Source organism: Asparagus officinalis, chromosome 3, assembly GCF_001876935.1.
Source record: "Asparagus officinalis chromosome 3, Aspof.V1, whole genome shotgun sequence".
NCBI lineage: Eukaryota > Viridiplantae > Streptophyta > Magnoliopsida > Asparagales > Asparagaceae > Asparagus > Asparagus officinalis.
In genome coordinates, this window is record NC_033796.1 from 104,036,547 (window position 1) to 104,058,889 (window position 22,343).

Sequence of the window (22,343 nt, forward strand, 5' to 3'; positions counted from 1 at the left end):
ATTATGAAATTGATTTTTAATCTCAGCATAGAAAACTCTAAAAATAGAGAACACTTCAGAACGACTTTTCAGCAAGTTGATCCAAGTCATGTGTGAAAAATCGTCTACAAAACTAACAAAATATTAGAAACCGAGTTGGGATGGAATAGAACAAGAATCCCATACTTCTAAATACACTAAATTAAATGGGTTACTAACCCTCTTATTGATGCGACTGGGGTAAGATATCCATTGATGGTTTCCAAGTTGACACGACTTACACTCTAAAGATTAGACATGATTCAAATCTGAAATCAAAATTTTAAGAATTGACAGAGGGGGATGACCAAACCAACAATGTTCATTAAAGATTGATGTAGAGTTAAAATAGACCTCCCAGGCTGGGAAAAAGTCCAGCTCATACAAGTCGTTCCGCTCACGTCCAGTGGCAATCATCTACCTTGTCCTAATTACCTGAAAAATATAGTGTAGGAAAAAAATATTAACATATAATTTAATACTTTACTCCAAAGCGTTCCCTACATCCACCAAAGCGGCCTCCATCATGACTACCCTCTCGACTGGTTGACTGTCTACTCTATGTGGCGAGAGTAGACCTGTCAGTAGACTCTGCTGTGGTACTTATGGGAGTTGTCTGCACTGTTGAACTTAGGAAGTAATATGTCTTTGCTAAGGAATGTATAGCAGAGGTCTTAATAACCTGTGGTCGTGCTGAATTACAAGACTGTGGAAGAGAACCAAGAAAGGTGAATTCCATCAGTTGATTCCACTTGTCTTGCATCTTCTGAATATCCCCATAATGGGGAAATCTATCTTAGCTCCTCTGCGAGGCGATTGAAGTTGCGACAATGCCCCTCAAATGTCAGACAATGCTTGTCCATCTTGCTCCGAAATAACTCTTGAATGACATCATACGCCCGATTGGCGTATCCGAGGCCTAAGTACAATTGCTCCAAGAACTTTCACACCTGTTTCACTATATTATAGTGAATTGCTAACTGAAGGACCTGTAGTTCCATGCTTTTCCAAATTTGATGAAGTAAACTAGTGTCATCTTATTTCCAACAGACAGTAACTGGGATAGGGGGTCATTTGTAAGATGATGATCCTTTCCCCGACCTGATATATAAACTCGAATCAGTTACTTTCAAACTTAGTAATTAGACCCATTCAATTTCTGGTCAGTGATCCTGCTAGAGAGCACCAATGTGTGGGTCTTCATCTTAACTTTGTCGTCCACCGAAATAGCAGAATACTAGAAGTTACCATTAATACAGCAAATAAGATCCTTTAGCTAGTAATCTCTCGGTAAATAACTATCAACCTCACTCAACAACAAATTTAATTTTCAACAAATAAATCATCAACAAGTAATCACACCAAGTAATCAATCCACAACAAGTAATCGCCACAACTAAGCAAAGTTGGTTTCTTCGAGAGAATGACTTATCACTTATCTCAAAGAGACTATTTACGACTGACCGTACGATGAAGCTAAATGATTAGCTTAATATATAGGAAGATCTAATTGGTTAAGCTAAATGATTAGTTAAAGATCTATGAAGATTTAGTTCATAAGCGAAATGATTGGTTGCAGATCTATGAAGATCTAGTTGATTAAGCCAAATGATTAGCTTAACACCCTTTTTGTTTATTATTTTTTTACTATTTCGGATCTAAGGTGTACAGATCCGAAAAAGATTTTTTGCACCAAAGTCGAGGGCTAATGAACTAGGAAAGTTGGTGTTATTAAACAGAGAGGTCAAAGTCAACATAGGAGAAGAGGTGCAGGTTGGATCTGATCGGGGCTGATGAACAGTACCCCAAGGATGGATGAACAATACCTCAAAACAGAATGCGGTTGGAAGTGGTGGCTGAGGACGAAGGGTTAGAATTTGATGTTGGTAGGTGGCGGCTAAGGTTTGGGAGGGTGGTGGCTAGGGTTTGAGAGGGGTAGAAGGTGGCGGCTAGGGTTTGAGAGGGTGACAGCTAGGGTTTGATAGGGGTGATGGCTAGGTCTAGGAAAATTGAAGAGAGGAGAAAGGGTGGCTCTGATACCATGTTAATGTGAAAACCCTAGAGAGATCATTGGCTCTCTCTTGAATGTTATTTATAGTGTTTGGAGAAAGAAAGGAGTTTGTCCCTAACTAATGTGGGACTGAACAACATGGAATAAACAACTCTCTCAACAGAGTTTAAGGGAAAACCTGTCATGTTTATACCTTATAAAAGATAACCCAAGCCATTAGAAATTCAATGGAGCTATGATTACATAATTTGTGCTTGTAACACTTGTTTTAAAATTGGGATCTAACGTATGATTGGTTAAGGGTCTAGAATGGTCTTAATCTATTATCAATTCCTTATCCCTTACGGAAGTTTTTGGATAACAAAAGTTCATAGCATGAAAAAAAATGGAGCATAAAGTAAAGTTATTGCGCGCATAGAAAAGAAAAGAAAAGAAAAGAAAAGAAAAAAAAAGGTCCTTGGTAGTAGTAGTAGTACATCCATAATGTCTGATGTTTATGTTGTTTTGTCTTTTAGGAGTTAGGATTTTGGCAGTTGGACACCCAGCTTATACTTTGCTCGAAGAATATTGCATCTATATAGTTATCTAGTGAGAAATGTGTCTTGTAATCGTAATGCTGAACATTATCTTTCTTGCAGCTGCCACCCATACCTTTCGGTGCTGTCTTGGATCTGGTGGTGATTGGCTGTGGTCCAGCTGGTCTTTCTCTTGCTGCAGAATCGGCAAAGAAAGGATTGAACGTCGGTCTTATTGGACCTGATCTTCCATTTACTAATAATTATGGTGTTTGGGAGGATGAATTTAAAGGTAACTATTCATCATGCTACAGAGTCACTACGGATTTACTACACTTATATTTGACTGATCGCTAGAAACTAGAATATCATAATTTCCAAGTTTTTCTGGTAAATATTCCGAAAGTGATCTTTTTGTTATTATATTCCTTGTCAGTATGTAGGTGTCTCATACCTTAAACATAACAAAAAGAAAATATATAAAAAGGAATTATTTAAAATATTGAAAGTTTTTTATCACTCTTGGTAGGGAGCTCTAATCCCAATTTCTTTAGGTGATGTAATATCTCATCAACTGCGGTGATTTTGGTTTAATCATTGTAAGAGGTTGCCTATTGGCAGGAAGTAGCCACTGGTTTAAAGTATTATATAAGATTATAATACCTTCATTGTTTTAAATGTCCCTGACATGGCCTAATATATATCCCCCGATATATCCTTTTATAGGGCTTGCCGCAACCGATATGGTCTCTAAATATCTTTGCTACTTTTTAGCTATTTTGGGTGATATATCCCTCGATGTGGCCAATATATCAGCCAATATGTGGACCGATATATTTTTTTTATATGGCTTTTCACAAAATATTATACAGTGTTTAGCAATTTTTGAGCAAGATATCATGATTTCCTCATTATATCAAATGACATTTTACCCTAAAAAAATCAGACCAAATGTTGCAAAGTTGATTTGTACTTTTGTTTATTTTACAAGGTTGATTATTATTCACATTTTATATGTTTCGATTTCATTACATATGTCGAGATTACATTTTAGTGCATTATACCATATATGCAAACATCAGTTATGGCATTCCGATATTTACCACGTATCCTCGATATTTCTCTGATATCCACAATGCGATATGAATTTTGGCCATCCGATATTTTTCCAATATCCGATATTTAAAACATGCCTTAGACTTTCAGTTAAACTACTTGCGCATGATTGCCTTTCGTGCATCCACTAACCAAACTGGAAATCAGAAAACTATGACCATTTTGAAGTCATACTCTAGCTCAACATGTGCAAGAACAAGAAATTTAACTTCCTGTGAACTTTGTTAAACATCAGTTTACATTATAAAGTTAAAATGCGTTGACCTTTTTCATAGTTTATGGTTCATGAGGCTTCATGGTCCTTATTAACTTGGTATATATGTCCTTATTGTGGTCTTATTTCTTTTACTAACTTTTTAATCATCAGCATGCCTTGACAGAACCTGTTGTTAGAATGATTGGAGGAATAACAGCGCTATGAATAGTTTTGTTGTATAAATTCTCATCGTGCAACTGCTTACCCCATGCCCCCCACAAGATATAGTTGTTTTAGAATGTATCTTTATACTTATGTTTAGAAGTTTTTATGTTCTTTACCTGCAGTCTCATGGGAGAATATTTTCTTTTTAGATCTAGGGCTAGAAGGTTGCATAGAGCATGTCTGGCAAGATACAATCGTATATCTCGATAGCAATGACCCAATTCTAATTGGTCGAGCGTATGGTAGAGTTAGCCGGCATTTGTTGCACGCGGAGCTTTTAAGAAGGTATAAGTGAAAACTTATTTCAAAGTTTACAGTACTAAGAAATTTTCTTCTTTTTTATACTGATACATAGGAAATTTTCTCCAGATGCCAGGAGTCTGGAGTGACATATCTTAACTCAAAGGTGGAAAAAATCATTGAATCAAATGATGGTCATAGTATTGTTGCTTGTCAAGGAGAGATCATGGTCCCTTGCAGGTATAATCATTAACTATCAATATCTGGAGGTGGATTCCCACGGAAGAACAGAAAGTAATTAGAAAGTGAGCTGAAACCTACTTGTAAATGTCTAACTTATAGGCTTGCCACTGTTGCATCTGGAGCAGCGTCTGGGAAACTTCTTGAATATGAGGTTGGGGGGCCACGTGTCTCTGTGCAGACAGCATATGGTGTGGAAGTTGAGGTACAAAATCCTTGCATACATTACACTTATCCTAAGTTTTGAGTGCTCATATGATACTTTTTGCACATATCTAGCTCATATTGCATGGGAAATTTCTTTATTGTCAAACTCAAGGCCATCAGAAACATGGGATTAGGTTATCTTGAGATACTTTGTTTAGAAACTATGTTTCTGTTAATGATTTAAACTGAGAATATTTGTGAATCTATTAATTTAATTCACTGGTTTTGCCTTCACATGATGGACAAAACCATGATTTGATAATCATCAATATTAAGAATTGATTTCAGATCAGATAAAGTGTCCTTTTATATCAATTGCCAATTTATACTAGATATTAGATAATAGTTAAGTCTCCCTGCACTATCTATTTATATCACGACTGCAAATTCGTAAAACATAAAGACATAACAAAGTTCTCTATTCTAACATTAGATAGGTCTCCTTGCCCTTCCGCATTGAAAGTTCTTGTAAGTTTAGTGGCCTGCTTTGAAAGAGTTCACATGTATCATATCTAAAGCTAGCAGCAATTAGTGCAGAATTCATTTACTTTTCCAGAAAGAAATTTCTGCTTATTATGAATTTTGAAAACATAGTGTGATTCATTTCGCAAGGAACTTGAATTTTTTTTTTCATGTCTCAAAGAGCTGCTCAGGTCAAAAAGTTCTTTACGAGACCTTCTAGTAACTAAGTTCCAGTAAGCTGCTGAGAGAATCGACAAAAAGAAAAGAGCAGCCAAGTTATTTTCTTTCACTGTTTCCTTGCGTATATGAAAGTACGAAAGGATAATTTTGGGGTTGAACTCTAGATCACTGGAAGGCCATATTCTGCAAAGTGGTCTTGCAAACTATCAGCAAATAACCTAGACAAAGGATACATAAATTGTTGACACATTATGAACAAATATTTGTATCTTTTCATAAGGCAGTAAGAAACATCTAAGAGGCAACTGATAAAGACTTTCTATATTTGTGATATCTTCCACTGTCTGGTTGTCTAGAAACAGGAAAAATATTATCTGCTCAGCAATGAGCAAGGTTAGTCTAATTGGTAGGATACTGATATGGGTGTTATGTAACTTGCGACCAGTCTGTTAATTTATGTGTTTCTTGAGATTTTGGATTACGATCATCAAAATAAGAATAACTAATTTCTAGGACACTTTAAGACAGGTCTTTATCACGCAGTGTTTATACTAGTAATCTCTTGTTTAGTTTTTCAAGAAAGAACTTTAGAAAGAACTGATCTTGCTTGATAGTAGAAATATTTCTACTTGAGAATTTGTTTGATATTATTTATCTAAGTCTTGGCCTAGAAAATTGCTCATATGGTTGCATGTTTCTTAGTTGTAAGTGCTTTCAGTATGATTTTTAATGTTCAGGTGGAAAACAATCCATATGATCCCAGCTTAATGGTTTTCATGGACTACAGAGATTTTGTGAAAGAAAAAGAACTATGCCCCGAAGAAAAATATCCTACATTTCTTTATGTGATGCCCATGTCATCTACAAGAGTATTTTTTGAGGTTAGATGTTATTCCGACTTAAGTTTTGGACAAATGTTCTACGTCTTCCCCAGCATACTGAATAACAATTTGTTGGCAGGAAACTTGCTTGGCTTCAAGGCATGCTATGCCCTTTGATCTTCTTAAGAAAAAACTGATGTCACGCTTGAAAGCCATGGGTGTTCGAGTATTGAAAGTCTATGAAGAGGTAAGTGACTAAAGAAAGTCTAGAGTACTTTTATATATAAAAGAGTACATATTCTTTATTTATTTATTTATTTACTTTGGAAGTGTATTATGAATTTTGGTTACAGAACATAAGAGAAAAGGTTGGAGTGTCATACGTAACTATAATATTCTGAATTTTCATAATCACACTACAGTTGGAGATGATGAAGTAAGCTTTTCTTAAAAGTTTCAAATGCCGGTATCAAATGCAGCATGTTTTCTTTTAAATTTTAAATAGGCTAAATACCCATATTGGTATTTTAATTCAACCCCATTTGCCAACAAGGTATTTTGTTGAGTTATTTAGATACTAAGTGAATTAGTCAATGTTGTAAGGACCTAGTTGTAAGAATGCATTCCTAATATTTTCCCAAATCACAACATGGTATCAGAGCCAGGTTGCGGCTCCTCTACACCCTCTTGAAGCCATCGGCTTGATCGAAATCAACTCACCTGACGACGACAACGCTCTCACCTGACAACGACGACGCTCCCACCTAACGACGACGACGACGATCGGACTTGAAGAGAGAGGAAGTGAGGGACGATCGGGGTTGGCAGTCAACGACGACGACGATCTGAAGCCATCGAGTCCTCTCTGATGCCGTCGAGTCCACCAGTTCTGTAGCAGTCGCTGTCGTCGTTAGGGCTGATGAACCCGAAGCCCTTGGGTTTGAGATCGAGTAGAAGCGGCGGAGAAAACCCTAGTTCTAGGGTTTGAGAGAGACAGAGGAGGAGAGAGGAAGAGAGAGACCTCGAAGGAGAGAGAGTGAGGCGCGAAGGCCAAGGCGTCGCCCTCGGTCTCGGAGAAGAGGCGAAGGAAGGGGAAGGAGGAGTCGAGATCGACGAGATTGTGAGCGTGAGCGTCGATCGCCTTCACGTTGAAGATCGCCTCTCTCAGCTCGCTGTACTCCGCCATTAATCTCTCTCAAGAAATTTCAAGGGTTTTCGGACGGACATTTCGTGGAGATTGGCTTTCGGAGGGGAGTTTGATTAAAAGATCTATTTGGTTCTTAATTTGTAATAGCTTATTTAGGTTCCCTCGACAAGTCAGTCCTAGAACTGATGAGAGAAGAGCTGATATCTCACTTTGTTGAGATATCTTGCTTTTGGTTCTTGTTTCCTTGGTGAAACAAGAATTATTATTGATCTATCTCTCTTGTTGTGCTGTCGAAGTGCTGCCGGATTTTTTTGGTTGCGCACCACAAGAATACAAGTTGGATCGATGACAAAGACTGGAAAAAATCCGATGGAGGAGATCATCAAGAAGTTGAATAACCTGAGGGTATTCCAGATCGAGAAGGAGATCAGCGCTATAGTCCAGGGAGAGAGGACTGTACAGGAGTACGCCACAGAGCTGAAGCGCTTGTGGCTCGATCACGATTACTTCTCGCCCCTAGCGAGCTGCAAGGACCCGGAGTGCAAGGAGCGCGATGCCTCTTTGCAGAAGAGGACCATGTTATTTCTCCGAGGTTTGGCTCCAGCGTATGAGCAGAGGACGTCATTGTTACTAGCCCAGACGAAGATCCCACCACTGAAGAAGGCAGTCTCGGCCATGATACAGGAGGAGAGCCGTATCAGGCTACAGTCTGGGATAGGTGAACTTACAGGGGAGAAGTCTGCACTGGTGGTATCCAACCCGGATAACACTGGATTCAAAGGGGAGACTAGGCAGGGCTTCAACTGCGGAGAGGTAGGGCATCTGAGACAGATGTGCCCTAAGCCACTCATGGAAAGGAACTGGGGTGAACGTAGTCAGACTGGTGGCTGTGCAGGTCGAGGAGGTAGGGGGCGTGTAGGCCAAGGAGTTGCTCACCTAGCTGTGGCAGATGAGTCTCAGACTACTGCTGGGATGACTGGAGCTGAAATAACAGAGCTGGAGGAACTACGTCTGTTCAAGCTTCAGACTGAGAGTTCGAAGGGCAAGGGACAAGTCACCCAGGATCTGGCTACCACTACATGCTTTGGTAACTTTATCGGTTATGCTCATGCGAACAAAGGTACACAGGTTCAGACACTTGCATCCACTAAAACTCATGTTGATTGGATCATAGACTCAGGTGCATCTAGGCATGTCACAGGAACATCTAGTGAGTTTGCATTATATTATCCGAGTAAGCATATGCATCCTGAGACAGTTCAGACTGCTGATGGGACATCCCAACCCATCAGGGGTACTGGCTCGGTCCATTGCACTTCATCTGTTATCTTGTCATCAGTATTGCATGTTCCTTCGTTTCCAGTTAACTTACTCTCAGTTAGCTCTCTCATTGATCAATTAAATTGCACCGTGTTATTTGATCGAGATTTGTGTGTCTTTCAAGAGAAGGAAACGGGGAGGAGGATTGGGACTGGTATCAGACGTGATGGTCTTTGGTATTTGGACAGGGAGACAACAATGATTGCTGCTGCTGTTAGCGGAGGGCCAGAGACAGAAGCAATGCTTCAACATTGCCGGTTAGGGCATTTATCCTTTGAGAGTTTAAATAGATTAGAACCTGAGTTAATGAAGAAAGTGGATAGAAAAGAGTTATTTTGTAATGCATGTGAACTTGGAAAACATACTCGTTCTACTTATAGAATGATTGGTCTTCGAAGTTATGAACCATTTGCACTTGTCCATTCTGATGTTTGGGGACCATGTCCTACTACCTCTATCAGTGGTTTTAGATGGTTTGTTACTTTCATTGATTGTTATTCACGTATGACCTGGATATACATGATGAAGCAGAAATCAGAGGTTTACAAATGTTTTCAAGATTTCTCGGCTTATGTGAAGACACAGTTTGGAGTGCAGGTGAAGATTCTTCGAACAGATAATGGGACTGAGTATGTCAATAAGGAGTTTGCAGCTTTCATCTCTAATCAGGGAATTGTTCATCAAACCACCTGCCCAGACACCCCTGCTCAGAATGGGGTGGCTGAGCGTAAGAACAGGCATCTACTGGAAGTGGCACGCTCATTGATGTTGACAATGAATGTGCCTAAGTTTTTATGGAGTGAGGCTGTTATGACAGCAGCTTATTTGATCAACAGGATGCCATCAAGAGTATTAGGGATGAAGACACCATGTGAGATGCTTTTGGGCTCGAATGTTTTTGTTGTTCACTAAGAGTGTTTGGATGCACATGTTATGTGAGAGATCACAGGTTGATGGTGAGTAAACTGGATCCGCAAGCAGTTAAATGTATCTTTGTTGGCTACTCATCAAGTCAAAAAGGATACAAGTGTTGGTGTCCCACTGAAAGAAGGCTGTTTGTCAGTATGGATGTGACTTTTCAGGAGTTTGAACCTTTTTATGGGGAGAAGACGGAGTTGAGTTCCTTGTTTGGAGATGGCTCTACTGATGCTAGTAGAGAGGGGGAGAATGAGAATTGTGGTTGGGATGATTCCATGTCCTCTTGAGTCACCGAGTAGTGATGGTACATCGCCGAGTAGTGGTGGTGACTTAGGAGTTGGTAGTCAAAGTCAGGGGGAGCTGAGAGTATACACGAGGAGACAGAAACAGCAGCATGAGCCACCTCCCGTGCCTGTGTCAGTACCCACAAATGTTGATGACCCAAGTCCCTCCTCTCCAGTGCCTTGCTCTTCTCCTCCACCTGAGTCGATAGGTAACGATTCCTTCCCTGATACCTCTGATACTCCTGTCTTGCCCCGCAGAACCTCTAGAGTCAATGCTGGAAAACCTCCAGCTAAGTTTGGTAATTGGGATACTGATATTGCGAATTACATTTCATATGCATCCATTCCACCTGCATATAAGTCATTCATTGCATCGTTGCATTCAGTGCCTGTACCTAACAACTGGCAGGTAGCTAAGCAAGATCCTAGGTGGTTGAATGCCATGCACGAGGAACTCTAGGCCTTGAAGAAGAATGACACATGGGAGTTGGTACCTTTGCCAGCTGGGAAGCGTGCTGTTGGATTTAAGTGGGTGTATACGGTTAAGCAAACTCCAGAGGGCAAGATTGACAGATACAAGGCCAGATTGGTTGCGTAAGTGGGTGTATACGGTTAAGCAAACTCCAGAGGGCAAGATTGACAGATACAAGGCCAGATTGGTTGCTAAAGGCTACAGCCAAACATACGGCATTGACTATGACGAGACATTTGCTCCAGTAGCAAAGATGAGTACTGTTAGAGTGTTAGTGTCATGTGCTGCCAACTTTAATTGGCCACTACATCAGCTAGATGTCAAGAATGCATTTTTGCATGGAGATCTTTAAGAGGAGGTATATATGGAGATTCCACCAGGCTTCACTACTTCTCAAGTAGCTGGGAAGGTGTGCAAGTTGAAGAAGTCTTTGTATGGGTTAAAACAGTCTCCGCAAGTTGAAGAAGTCTTTGTATGGGTTAAAACAGTCTCCGAGGGCATGGTTTGATAGATTCAGGTTGGTAGTTTGTGGTATGGGGTACAAGCAGTGCAATGATGATCATACTGTGTTTTACAGGCACTACAAAACTCGTATCACTATCCTGACAGTCTATGTTGATGATATTATAATCACTGGAGATGACGCTGAGGAAATCCTATTGTTAAAGAAGAAATTGGGAGAGGAATTTGAAGTTAAAGATCTGGGGCAGTTGAAGTACTTTCTCAGAATTGAAATTGCAAGGTCGCGAAAGGGTATAGTGCTTTCTCAGCGGAAGTATGCTCTGGATCTTCTCTCAGAGACAGGGATGTTGGGGTGCAGAGTTGCATCTACTCTTATTGAGCAGAATAATAAGATGAGTGCCGAGGGTGGGGACCCTGTGAGTAAAGAGCAATATCAAAGATTGGTTGGATGACTTATATATCTATGCCATACGAGACCTGATATTACTCATGCAGTGAGTGTGGTGAGTAGATATATGCATGATCCCAGAGAGCAGCATATGAAGGCAGTTCGCAGAATTCTTAGATATATTAAAGGAAGCCCAGGAAAGGGGTTATGGTTCAGGAGTTTTGGACATCTGAGAATTGAAGGCTATTGTGATGCTGATTGGGCGGGTTGTATGGATGATCGTAGATCTACTACAGGCTACCGTGTATTTGTTGGAGGCAATCTCGTATCTTGGCGTAGCAAGAAGCAAGATGTGGTGACTAGGTCTACAGCTGAGGCCGAGTACAGAGCTATAGCAGTTAGTCTGTGCGAGTTGATGTGGGTAAAAAACATATTATCTGAGCTGCGCTTGTTTAGAAGATACTCCTTACAACTTTGGTGTGATAACAAATCGGCGATTAATATTGCAAACAATCCAGTTCAGCATGATCGCACCAAACATGTGGAGATTGATCGGTTCTTTATCAAGGAGCAACTGAATAGAGGAGTTCTGACTTTGAGCTATGTGAAATCAGAAGAGCAGTTAGCTGATTGTTTAACAAAAGGATTAGCTTCTAGAGAGCATAATATCTTTTGTAACAAGATGGGGATGATTGATATCTATCGCCCATCTTGAGGGGGAGTGTTGAGTTATTTAGATACTAAGTGAATTAGTCAATGTTGTAAGGACCTAGTTGTAAGAATGCATTAATATAAAAGAAGGGTCTCTCAATGAGAGAAAGCAACCCTAATATTTTCCTCAAATCTCATCATATTTTAATTAGGAAATTCGGCGATAAGACATTTTAATTGAATAAAATTACCATTTAGGTCCTTTTTCTCGTCGGCGGCCACTTTTCCGACGAGAACTCGTCACGTGCGTTGCACGTGGGGGCTTAATATGTGTTTAAGAGCTGATGTGGCTCTGTTTTCTGACGTGGCAGGGAATTAACTCTCTCTCTCTCTCTCTTCTCTCTCTCTTTCTCATCTTCTTCCCCCTCATTCTCAGATCCACAAAGAACCCTCTCCGACCGTCGCCGGCAAGCCAGCACGACCGCCTCCATAACGGGGTTCGAGCTGAGGCGGTGAAGGAGGCTGACGGCGGTGAGGAGATGGAGGCGCTGGTTGGGGTCGACGAAGATGGGAGGGAGGACGTCGGAGGGTGGTTGATGTGGTCGGTGGAGGCCTGGGTAGTGCTATCGAGCGGGGAGCTCGGGGAGGAGACGGAGTTGAGGGTGGCGCGGTTGAGAGAGTCGGCGATGGGGAGCTGAGGGCAGGGATCTCAGGCGGCTGGACTTGGTAGCTGAGGCGGGTGAGGGCTGACGGGGCGGTGACGGTGTAGTGGGAGGAGAGAGGGAGAGCTTGGGGCGCCTGGAGACGGGGTGCAGCGGAGATGGGGCGGTGGTGATGGTTGGGCTTGGCCGCGGCGGCGAACTGAGGCGAGCGGCGGCGGACTGGGGCTTGGAGCAGCGGCGAGCGGCGGTGAACTCAGGCGGAGAGAGAGAAAGGACCTAAATCAGCATCTTAAACACAGATTAAGCCCCCACGTGCAACGCACGTGATGAGTTCTCGTCGGAAAAGTAGTCGCCGACGAGAAAAAGGACCTAAATGGTAATTTTATTCAATTAAAATGTCTTATCGCCGAATTTCCTAATTAAAATACCTTGTTGGCAAATGGGTTGAATTAAAATACCAATATGGGTATTTAGCCATTTTAAATATATAGTATTGGGAGTTTGGACGGTCTTGGCACTCTCAGCAAAAAGTCATTGCAGTTTTAAGGTGTTCTATTTATTGATTTTTCCCTCCGATTTAACACTGCCAGATTAACTTCTATTTAACCCTCCAATATAACACTATCAAATTAACTTCTGCTACTTAACCCTCATATCTCCTTATATATTATTCATTATTAAGGAACAACACTGTACCAGTCTTTAAAGTCGTTATTAGCTCACATCAGCTGTAGGGATTTAGATTCTCTCCACTACCAAAAAACTAGTGGAGGGACTATTATTTTATCACAATTATTAATTATCTACTGGATAATTATGATTGTCTTTGTCTGCAATTAGGAATGAGTGCAACTCTTGGGGATATGGTAAGTGTTAGGTTTAGAATGAATCATAGTCACCTATAAGATCATCAACAGATGTGATAAAAACTAGTAAATCCTTCACTGCTTTTTGGCAATGGAGAGGATCCAAATTCGCAGTGTAGTGTTTTGCATCTATTGCATCCATTTGGTTAAGTTTGAGTTTATAGATCGTAATATATACTTGTACTCATGACTAAAATAAAATTGATCCTTTTGAGTCAATTGGGTCCAAGTCATAGTTGCATGGAACCCGATTCATGGGATGAGTACGGGAGTGTGGTACACCACCCATTAGGAATTTGGGGTAGGCTTATATGGTAGTCTAAGGAACATGGTACGTATTAGGTTCGATTCTTATATGTAGGAATTAGAGGTTTTGCTATAGTCAAATTTATGAATATGTTGCAATTAAAGTATGCATACTTTATTTGCTTAAATTTTTCATATTTTTTGTTGTTTATTCTATTGAAAAAGAGTTACTGTTTGTCAAAATTTTAACTAGTTTGAATTCTAAATCAGGTAGCCAGAGTTGGTGAAGCGGGTCATGTTCTAGTGTGAATCCAGGACGATTGAACCCAGGTCGCATTTCGCGATAGCGTCCCAAGTGCCCAACTTCTATGGTCCAAGTACATTGCCTAGTTCATCTCCTTGAGGGGCCTTTTCCATCCCAAACGTTAGCAGATTAATCTGTTTTGACTAGAACAGATTGGCATGCTCAATATCTAATACAATATAGCTGGTACACACCAGTAATTTGCCAATACCTCAAACCATGCTTTTTAAACACAACTAAATGTTTTTTTTATGGCAACTGTGTTTTATGGCAAGGTGGATGAGGGGAGAACTATTCATTTGTTTGTGAAAGCCATGCTAGAAAATAAATTCTGAGGATAGTTGTCCTACTCTTTTGGTAGTTACATACACAATAGAGACCTGGGACTGTGCTTAAGTAGTTCATGATGGGCATCAGGCTTGGCTAAGCGGGTCTACTGAAAGACAGGCATTTTGTTGTGTTGGTCAAAAACATCAAGCCACAAAGGTGCAACCACCTTTTGTTGAAAAACAAAGAAAGAAGCACCGAAAGAGAGAGACAGCCACCAGTGTTGACAAATCAGGAAGGGTGGCAGCAGGTGTTGACAAAGAGAGTGAGAGCTCACTTTCGGTGATTGACAGAGAGGGGGATTTGAAGCCTATAAAGCCCCCTCCCCTCTCTTCCTCTAAAAAATAGTGCGAGGGGTATCCTTGAAGCAATCCTTGACAGAGCCATTTGAGTGAGAGCAAAAACAAAAGAGAGTCTGCTAAAATTTTGTATGTACGTTGTATTTGAGAGATTGAATATAGTGAAAGCCCCCTCTTGCCGTGTAGATTAATTTGATCGAACCACGTAAATATTGTGTTTGTGATTGTCTCTCTATTCTCTGGTTTAGTGGGTGATTTCCCCAACAAACTGGTATCAGAGCTTCTCGGTTCTAGGACAACTTTCAATCCTACACAATGGCTTCTGTGAAGTTCTCGGTGTCGATCTTTGATGGCCAGAACAATTTCGGCCTATGGAGGATAAAGATGAAGGCTTTGTTGCGACGTGAAGGCACGGTTAAAGCTATCGATGGGAAATACCCAAAAGATATGACTAGTGCCGAGATCGAAGAGATGGACGAAAAGGCTCACAGCGCCTTGCAATTGTCACTATCCGACAATGTGCTTCGTGAAGTTGCCGATGAGGAAACGGCAGCGGGGTTGTGGTCAAAGCTCGAAAGTCTCTACTTGAAGAAATCTCTTACTACGAGATTATACCTGAAGCAGCGACTATACACATTGAAGATGAAAGAAGGTGAGAATCCATAAGTCTTGAGGATGTGAAGGCCTCTTTGAACTCTGCTGAGTTGAGAACAAAGTTGAATGGGAGAGGTACCGATAGGCAGGCTGACGGTCTGCTAGCCAGAGGTAGAATGAAGACCAGAGAGGGTGATAAAGAGCAATCCAGAAATCATTCGAAGTCCAGATCAGCCCAAAACAAGAAACATGTGGAGTGTTTCTACTGTCACAAGAAAGGGCATTACAAGTCAGAATGTTATGCTCTAAAGAAGAAAGACAACCAGCGTGGTGAAACCTCAGATTCAGCTAATACGGCAAAGGCTAATATTGTCGTTGTTGTTGAGACGGTTCTTACAGTATGTCCCTTGGATGGCCGTTCCGATAGAGAATGGATCTTGGATACAGGTACGTCTTTTCATATATGTCCAAATAAAGATTGGTTCACTACTTACAGATCTATAAGTGGTAGATCAGTTTTGATGGGCAACAATGCAGTTTGCAAGACAGTTGGCATTGGTACAGTTCGTATTCGGTGTCATGATGGGATAGTGAGAACTTTATCAGATGTAAGGCACATCCCGGACTTAAAGAAAAATTTGATTTCTTTGGATTCTATTGGGTGTTCTTACACTGGCGAAGGTGGAGCTCTTAGAGTTACTAAGGGTTCATTGGTTGTGATGAAAGGTAGTAAGGTGAACAGTCTTTATGTTCTCCAAGGCAGTACGGTGACAGGCTCTGCAGGTGTGTCTTCTGATGCTGATAGAGACACTACTCAGTTGTGGCACATGCGCTTAGGCCACATGAGTGAGAAGGGAATGACTATTTTGAGTAAACGTGGCTTACTCTGTGGTGATCATACATCATCACTGGATTTCTGTGAGCATTGTGTGTTTGGGAAGCAAACTCGGGTCAGCTTCTCGACTGGCTCACATACGACGAAGGACACTCTCGACTACATCCATTCAGATTTATGGGGACCTGCTCAGGTTCCATCCAAAGGTGGTGCTCTTTATTTTCTAACGTTTATTGATGATTTTTCCAGGAAAGTTTGGGTTTACTTTCTCAGGCGCAAAAGCGAGGTGTTCGAAACTTTCAAGAAGTGGAAAGTACTTGTTGAGAATCAAGCTGGAAAGAAGATTAAACGTCTCCGAACAGATAATGGCTTAGAGTTCTGCAGTGGTGAGTTCAATCAGTTCTGCTCAAATTCTGGGATCGTACGACATCACACGGTCAGTCACACTCCTCAGCAAAACGGGGTGGCAGAACGCATGAATAGAACGTTGATGGAGAGAGCTAGGTGTATGCTCTCAAACTCTGGCTTGGATAAAGGCTTCTGGGCTGAAGCTGTTAACACAGCTTGTTACTTGGTGAATCAGTCTCCTTCTACAGCCATTGAACACAAGACTCCAAATGAGGTATGGTCAGATAAACCAAATGACTATTCAAATTTAAAGGTATTTGGATGTCCTGCTTACTATCATGTTAGAGAGGGTAAGCTTGAGCCTAAAGCTAAGAAATGCATATTTATTGGTTATACTGATGGCGTTAAAGGCTATCGTTTGTGGAGTCTTGAACCTGATTCTCCTAAATTCATTATTAGTAGAGATGTTACTTTTAATGAAAGATATATGCTTGATCATGGGAAGGTTTCTGTTGAGTCTACAGGAAATGTAGAGAAGACCATGGATAAGGTGGAGCTTCAGGTGGAGCTCGAGGGAGAGACGTCTCAAAAGTCGTCTATAAAATTTGCTCCTACAGCTGTAGAAGAACAACATGATTCAGGCTCAGATGCTGATGATGCTGAGACTGAAGAACCTTATTCCATAGCCACTGGCAGAGAGAGGAGACAGATCAAACCTCCTCAAAGATATGCACATGCTGAATTAGTGGCGTATGCTCTCACGACAGCTGACTGAAGCTGTCTCATGTGGAGAATCTGGACGTTGAGCCACGGCTATGACAGAAGAACTCAAGTCACTTTACAAGAATCAGACTTGGGATTTGGTGCAATTACCTAAGGGTAAAAGGGCAATTGGATGCAAGTGGATTTTCAAGAAGAAAGAAGGGATCCCAGGGGTTGAAGATGCTAGATTCAAAGCACGGTTGGTGGCTAAGGGTTATAGACAAAAGGAGGGAATTGACTATGATGAAGTGTTCTCTCCGGTTGTGAAGCATACCTTCATCCGTGTATTGCTTGCCATGGTTGCTCTATTTGATCTGGAGCTTGAGCAGCTTGATTCATCCGTGTATTGCTTGCCATGGTTGCTCTATTTGATCTGGAGCTTGAGCAGCTTGATGTGAAGACTGTAGTTTTACATGGCGAACTTGAGGAGACTATCTACATGTCTTAGCCAGAGGGATACTTCGTAGAAGGTAAAGAAGATCAAGTTTGCAGATTGAAGAAATCTTTGTACGGCCTGAAGCAATCTCCCAGACAGTGGTACAAGAGGTTTGATAATTTTATGCTTAGTCATGGGTACTCAAGAAGTACTTATGATAGTTGTGTGTACTACATGCATCTAGGAGATGATTCTTTTATTTATCTTCTATTATATGTCGATGACATGCTTATTGCTGCTAAGAACATGTCGCAGATTCTTATTTTGAAGAAACAACTCAGTGATGAGTTTGAGATGAAAGATCTTGGTGCAGCAAAGAAGATCTTAGGTATGGAGATCAGGAGGGACAGGAAAGCTGGAACTTTATATCTCTCACAGAAGAGTTATATTGAAAAGGTGCTTGAACGCTTTGGGATGAAGAAGGCCAAGCCCGTTACGACTCCTTTGGCTCCTCACTTTAGGCTCTCGGCTTCAGATTCACCTACAAGTGAGAACGAGAAGAAGGAGATGTCCCGAGTTCCATACTCTAATGCAGTGGGTAGCATTATGTATGCTATGATTTGCACTCGTCCAGACATTGCCCAGGCAGTCAGTGTAGTGAGCAGATACATTGCTCAACCCGGGAAGGCACACTGGGAAGCAGTGAAGTGGATCCTACGGTATCTCAGGGGTACCTCAGATTTGGGTTTAGTTTTTGATAGCAGTATTTTGGGAACCTCAGTTGTAGGTTTTGTGGATTCTGACTATGCAGGTGATCTCGATAAAAGGAGATCTTTGACTGGTTATCTTTTTACTCTTTCTGGCTCAGCTATTAGTTGGAGATCGACTCTACAGTCGACAGTTGCTTTGTCTACTACAGAGGCAGAATATATGGCAGCAGCAGAAGCGGTAAAAGAGGCCATTTGGTTGAGAAATCTCGTGAGGGAGCTTGGACTTCAGTAGGAGGCTAGTTCAGTTGTATTTTGCGACAATCAGAGCGCAATACATCTAAGCAAAAACTCAGCACATCATGAGAGGACAAAGCATATTGATGTCAGATATCATTTTATTCGTGAGGAAACTGTTGAAAGAAATATCACGATGAAAAAGATTGGTACTGCAGATAACCCAGCTGACATGTTGACCAAACCGATCCCGGCCTTCAAGTTCAAGCACTGCTTAAATTTGGGAGGCATTCGCAGTTGTTAGCTAGCCCCGTTTGGGGCATTGTTTGCAAGAGGGGGTTGAGTTTCACTTGTTCTATTATGAAGTATACTCTCACGTTTAGTTTGGTTGGTGTCGGCTCAGTTTTGGGCAAACGTTCGCCGAGGTGGAGATTGTTGGTCAAAAACATCAAGCCACAAAGGTGCAGCCACCTTTTGTTGAAAAACAAAGAAAGAAGCACCGAAAGAGAGAGACAGTCACCATTGTTGACAAATCAGGAAGGGTGACAGCAGGTGTTGACAAAGAGAGTGAGGGCTCACTTTCGGTGATTGACAGAGAGGGGGATTTGAAGCCTATAAAGCCCCCTCCCCTCTCTTCCTCTAAAAAATAGTGCGAGGAGTATCCTTGAAGCAATCCTTGACAGAGCCATTTGAGTGAGAGCAAAAACAAAAGAGAGTCTGCTAAAATTTTGTATGTACGTTGTATTTGAGAGATTGAATATAGTGAAAGCCCCCTCTTGCCGTGGACGTAGATCAATTTGATCGAACCACGTAAATATTGTGTTTGTGATTGTCTCTCTATTCTCTGATTTAGTGGGTGATTTCCCCAACATGTTGATTCTTCAATTGCAGCATTTTTGGTGTGATCATAGTTTTTATTCATTTTATAGGAGTGGTCTTATATTCCAGTTGGTGGATCCTTGCCAAATACTCAGCAGAAAAACCTTGCATTCGGTGCTGCAGCCAGTATGGTACATCCAGCCACTGGTAGGAATTTCCTAGTCATTTCCATTCATTTTTTTCTATGGCCATATTTGAACTTATTAGAACTGATGTAGAAATTAAACAGGTTATTCGGTGGTGAGATCTTTGTCAGAAGCCCCAAGGTATGCTTCTACAATAGCAAACATACTGAAGAAAAGTGACCAATCCAGGCAGAACATTCTCGTTACAAGCGCTCAAAATCCCTCGATGTTAGGTGTGAAGTAAATAAGATTTACAAGTAAATTTAAATCATTTTTTTCTTCATTATTCACTAGTCTTGAGGATCCCTTCCTATAGACAACAAATTTTCACTTGACAGTCTCAAGTGTACAGCCTAGAAGCTGTCTTTGACTTTAAGGCTGGTATCTACTTTATGCAGCATGGACAACATTATGGCCTCAAGAAAGGAAACGTCAACGGGCATTCTTTCTCTTTGGCCTAGCATTAATTATACAGATGGATATTGATGGCATCAGAACATTCTTTCAAACTTTTTTCCGGTTACCAAATTGGTATGTCTTTCTTAACTTTGCTATTCTTTAGTTCTCAAGTTTCTTTTTTGTTTAAAATGCAGATGTAGTTTCATATTTGTAAGAAAATTCATAAATTTTATTTAGAATATTGTAGTTTGAAATATTCAATTTGTGAAGATAATTCCTGTAATCTGTAATGCACTTGTACATATACATATTCAAGCATTACAGAATCAGAGATGCAGTAGGGCTAAATTGAGGACACGCAAACTGTATGTGAAAATATGATAGATGTATTTAGACAGCATTACAGACTCTGAAACCTTTTAGTAGGTATGTTTAGTGCCCACCTTCCATCTTTATAAGAGATGAGGAAGCAAGGGTTAAGTTCCATTATCCACCAAATGAATAATATTAACGGATGTTATCTTGGCATACTTGATCGTCCAGAAGTATTTAGAAAATTTTGCAGTTTAGCTCTAAAAACTACACTGTTCCACTAATACCATTGTTAGAATATAAAAATTTAACCCTCAATTCGCCATAACTTCGGATCTTTGGGACACTCGAGCAACCCGAGTTCGATTCTCACCGGCCATGAATTTAAAGGGGACTTAAAAAATTGATACCGTTGCGTGGGTCTAGGTTTCGGCCCATAAGAAGGGCACCCATGTTAGAATACAAAACTATAACCCTCATGCCTCACCATGACTTCAGACATTTGGTGCGGTGGAAGGGACTTTGATAACCATCATCACGACTCTTTGATGCTAGAAAAGTGTCAACATTGTTAATTGATAGCTGAAGCTTCAAAATTGGAATGAACAGGAACTTTTGAATGCTCACAAATTTCTCAATCTCATGAATGCTACCACATACACATGCTTGCATTATGCACACCGAAATTCCTCAAGCGTGAATGCGCAAACATGCCTAGATGTGTGGGGTGTGTGTATGAGCACACACATGTACACACAAAAGGTGCGCCGCAGTTTCCCACAGTCATGCACATCGCAAATGCACATGTACTGTAAACGTGCATGTGCACATGCAAAGACATAACAGATAAAGTGCCTGGTCTGAACTAATACTTGTTTTCCTATATATCGGCTGTGCTGCAGAAAGCTGATCATGGCCACTGATTCCACTTAATTCATGTTACACTAGCAAAATTATTTTTACATCGCATAATGTATTTAGCTGTAGATATCAATTAATAGCATATATAGATAAATATATTAGGTTAAGCAATTATTAGTTTTAGGAGGAAAAAAACTGTTTATTGATCTTAATAATAACAAGAGGGTGATACCTATTTATACACATACAGTGGCTAAACACGATAAGCACAGATGATTATACGGGATAATCACAATAATTTATTTATGTGGAGGGCATTTAGTATGGTATCAAAGTAACCCGGGTTCAATTCCTATTGACCACACATTTAAAACATATTTTTGTTTTTTTTTAAATTTAAAAATCACATTTGTGTTAAGACTATGAGACTATAACCCTCAACCCTATTGGCAACGCACTTAAAGAGGCATGTTAGAATATAAGACTATAACCTTCATCAACCCTCATCACAACTTTAGAGTTTTGATGGGGAGGGCCTGTTAAGCCATGTGCCTTCTCTTGAGTTCATCATCTACATTGATTTGCAGGATGTGGTGGGGATTCCTTGGCTCGTCCCTCTCCTCAATGGACCTTATATGGTTTGCATTTTACATGTTTGCCATTGCGCCACACAGCATGAGAATGTGCCTCGTCAGACATCTCATGTCCGATCCGACTGGAGCCACTATGGTGAAAACATACCTCACCCTGTAGATCACTGCATATATTGGGAATCGCCTTCCACATCTTAAGTTTTGATCATTGTATATATCTTACCATCAACAAGTTGCATCTATATGTAGCTTTGGATCAGATTGGAGTTCATAGTAAGATATCAATCTCCATATATATATTTGTTAATAGATGTTTAATTTGTGTGTAAATTGCAGATATAATGATGGTGTAATCACTCGCATACCACTGAAAAAACTCTTATGTGTTGATGAGACATCAAAGTATCAGCTATAGTTTCTAAATCATCAATGCTACATATTCTATGCCGGTAGCAACTTGAAGTATTAAGCTTTTATTATCTTGTATCTGGCTATATTTCTTTCAGATAACTCAAAATCAAGAAACTGCGCTATCTTGTTCCTGGTGTAGGAACCTTACTGTTTCCTAGTAATCTTATCAGTTTAAAACATAAAGGGCGGTATTGTATCATTTTCATCCCCAGTCAGCCCAAATGTATCCTTTCAACATGCTATATCATCAAAACATGAAAACATACGAGCCACACCAAAGTTTGCATTGAGGACAATGCAAAAAATTTTAGGTGTTGAGGTGGAAAT

At 40.6% G+C, this 22,343-nt stretch overlaps 1 protein-coding gene across 1 annotated transcript in view; it reads left to right on the plus strand.

Moving 5' to 3' along the window:
* Positions 1–22,091, plus strand: part of LOC109835611 (lycopene epsilon cyclase, chloroplastic) — a 52,284-nt gene extending 30,193 nt beyond the window's left edge. Inside the window, exons 3-12 of the mRNA XM_020403581.1 lie at positions 2,668–2,836; positions 4,231–4,366; positions 4,451–4,561; positions 4,664–4,766; positions 6,148–6,291; positions 6,371–6,478; positions 19,366–19,462; positions 19,545–19,673; positions 19,839–19,971; positions 21,600–22,091. Of these exons, the coding sequence (XP_020259170.1) occupies positions 2,668–2,836; positions 4,231–4,366; positions 4,451–4,561; positions 4,664–4,766; positions 6,148–6,291; positions 6,371–6,478; positions 19,366–19,462; positions 19,545–19,673; positions 19,839–19,971; positions 21,600–21,765 (1,296 nt within the window). The 3' untranslated portion in view covers positions 21,766–22,091. The remainder of the gene's footprint in view (positions 1–2,667; positions 2,837–4,230; positions 4,367–4,450; positions 4,562–4,663; positions 4,767–6,147; positions 6,292–6,370; positions 6,479–19,365; positions 19,463–19,544; positions 19,674–19,838; positions 19,972–21,599) is intronic.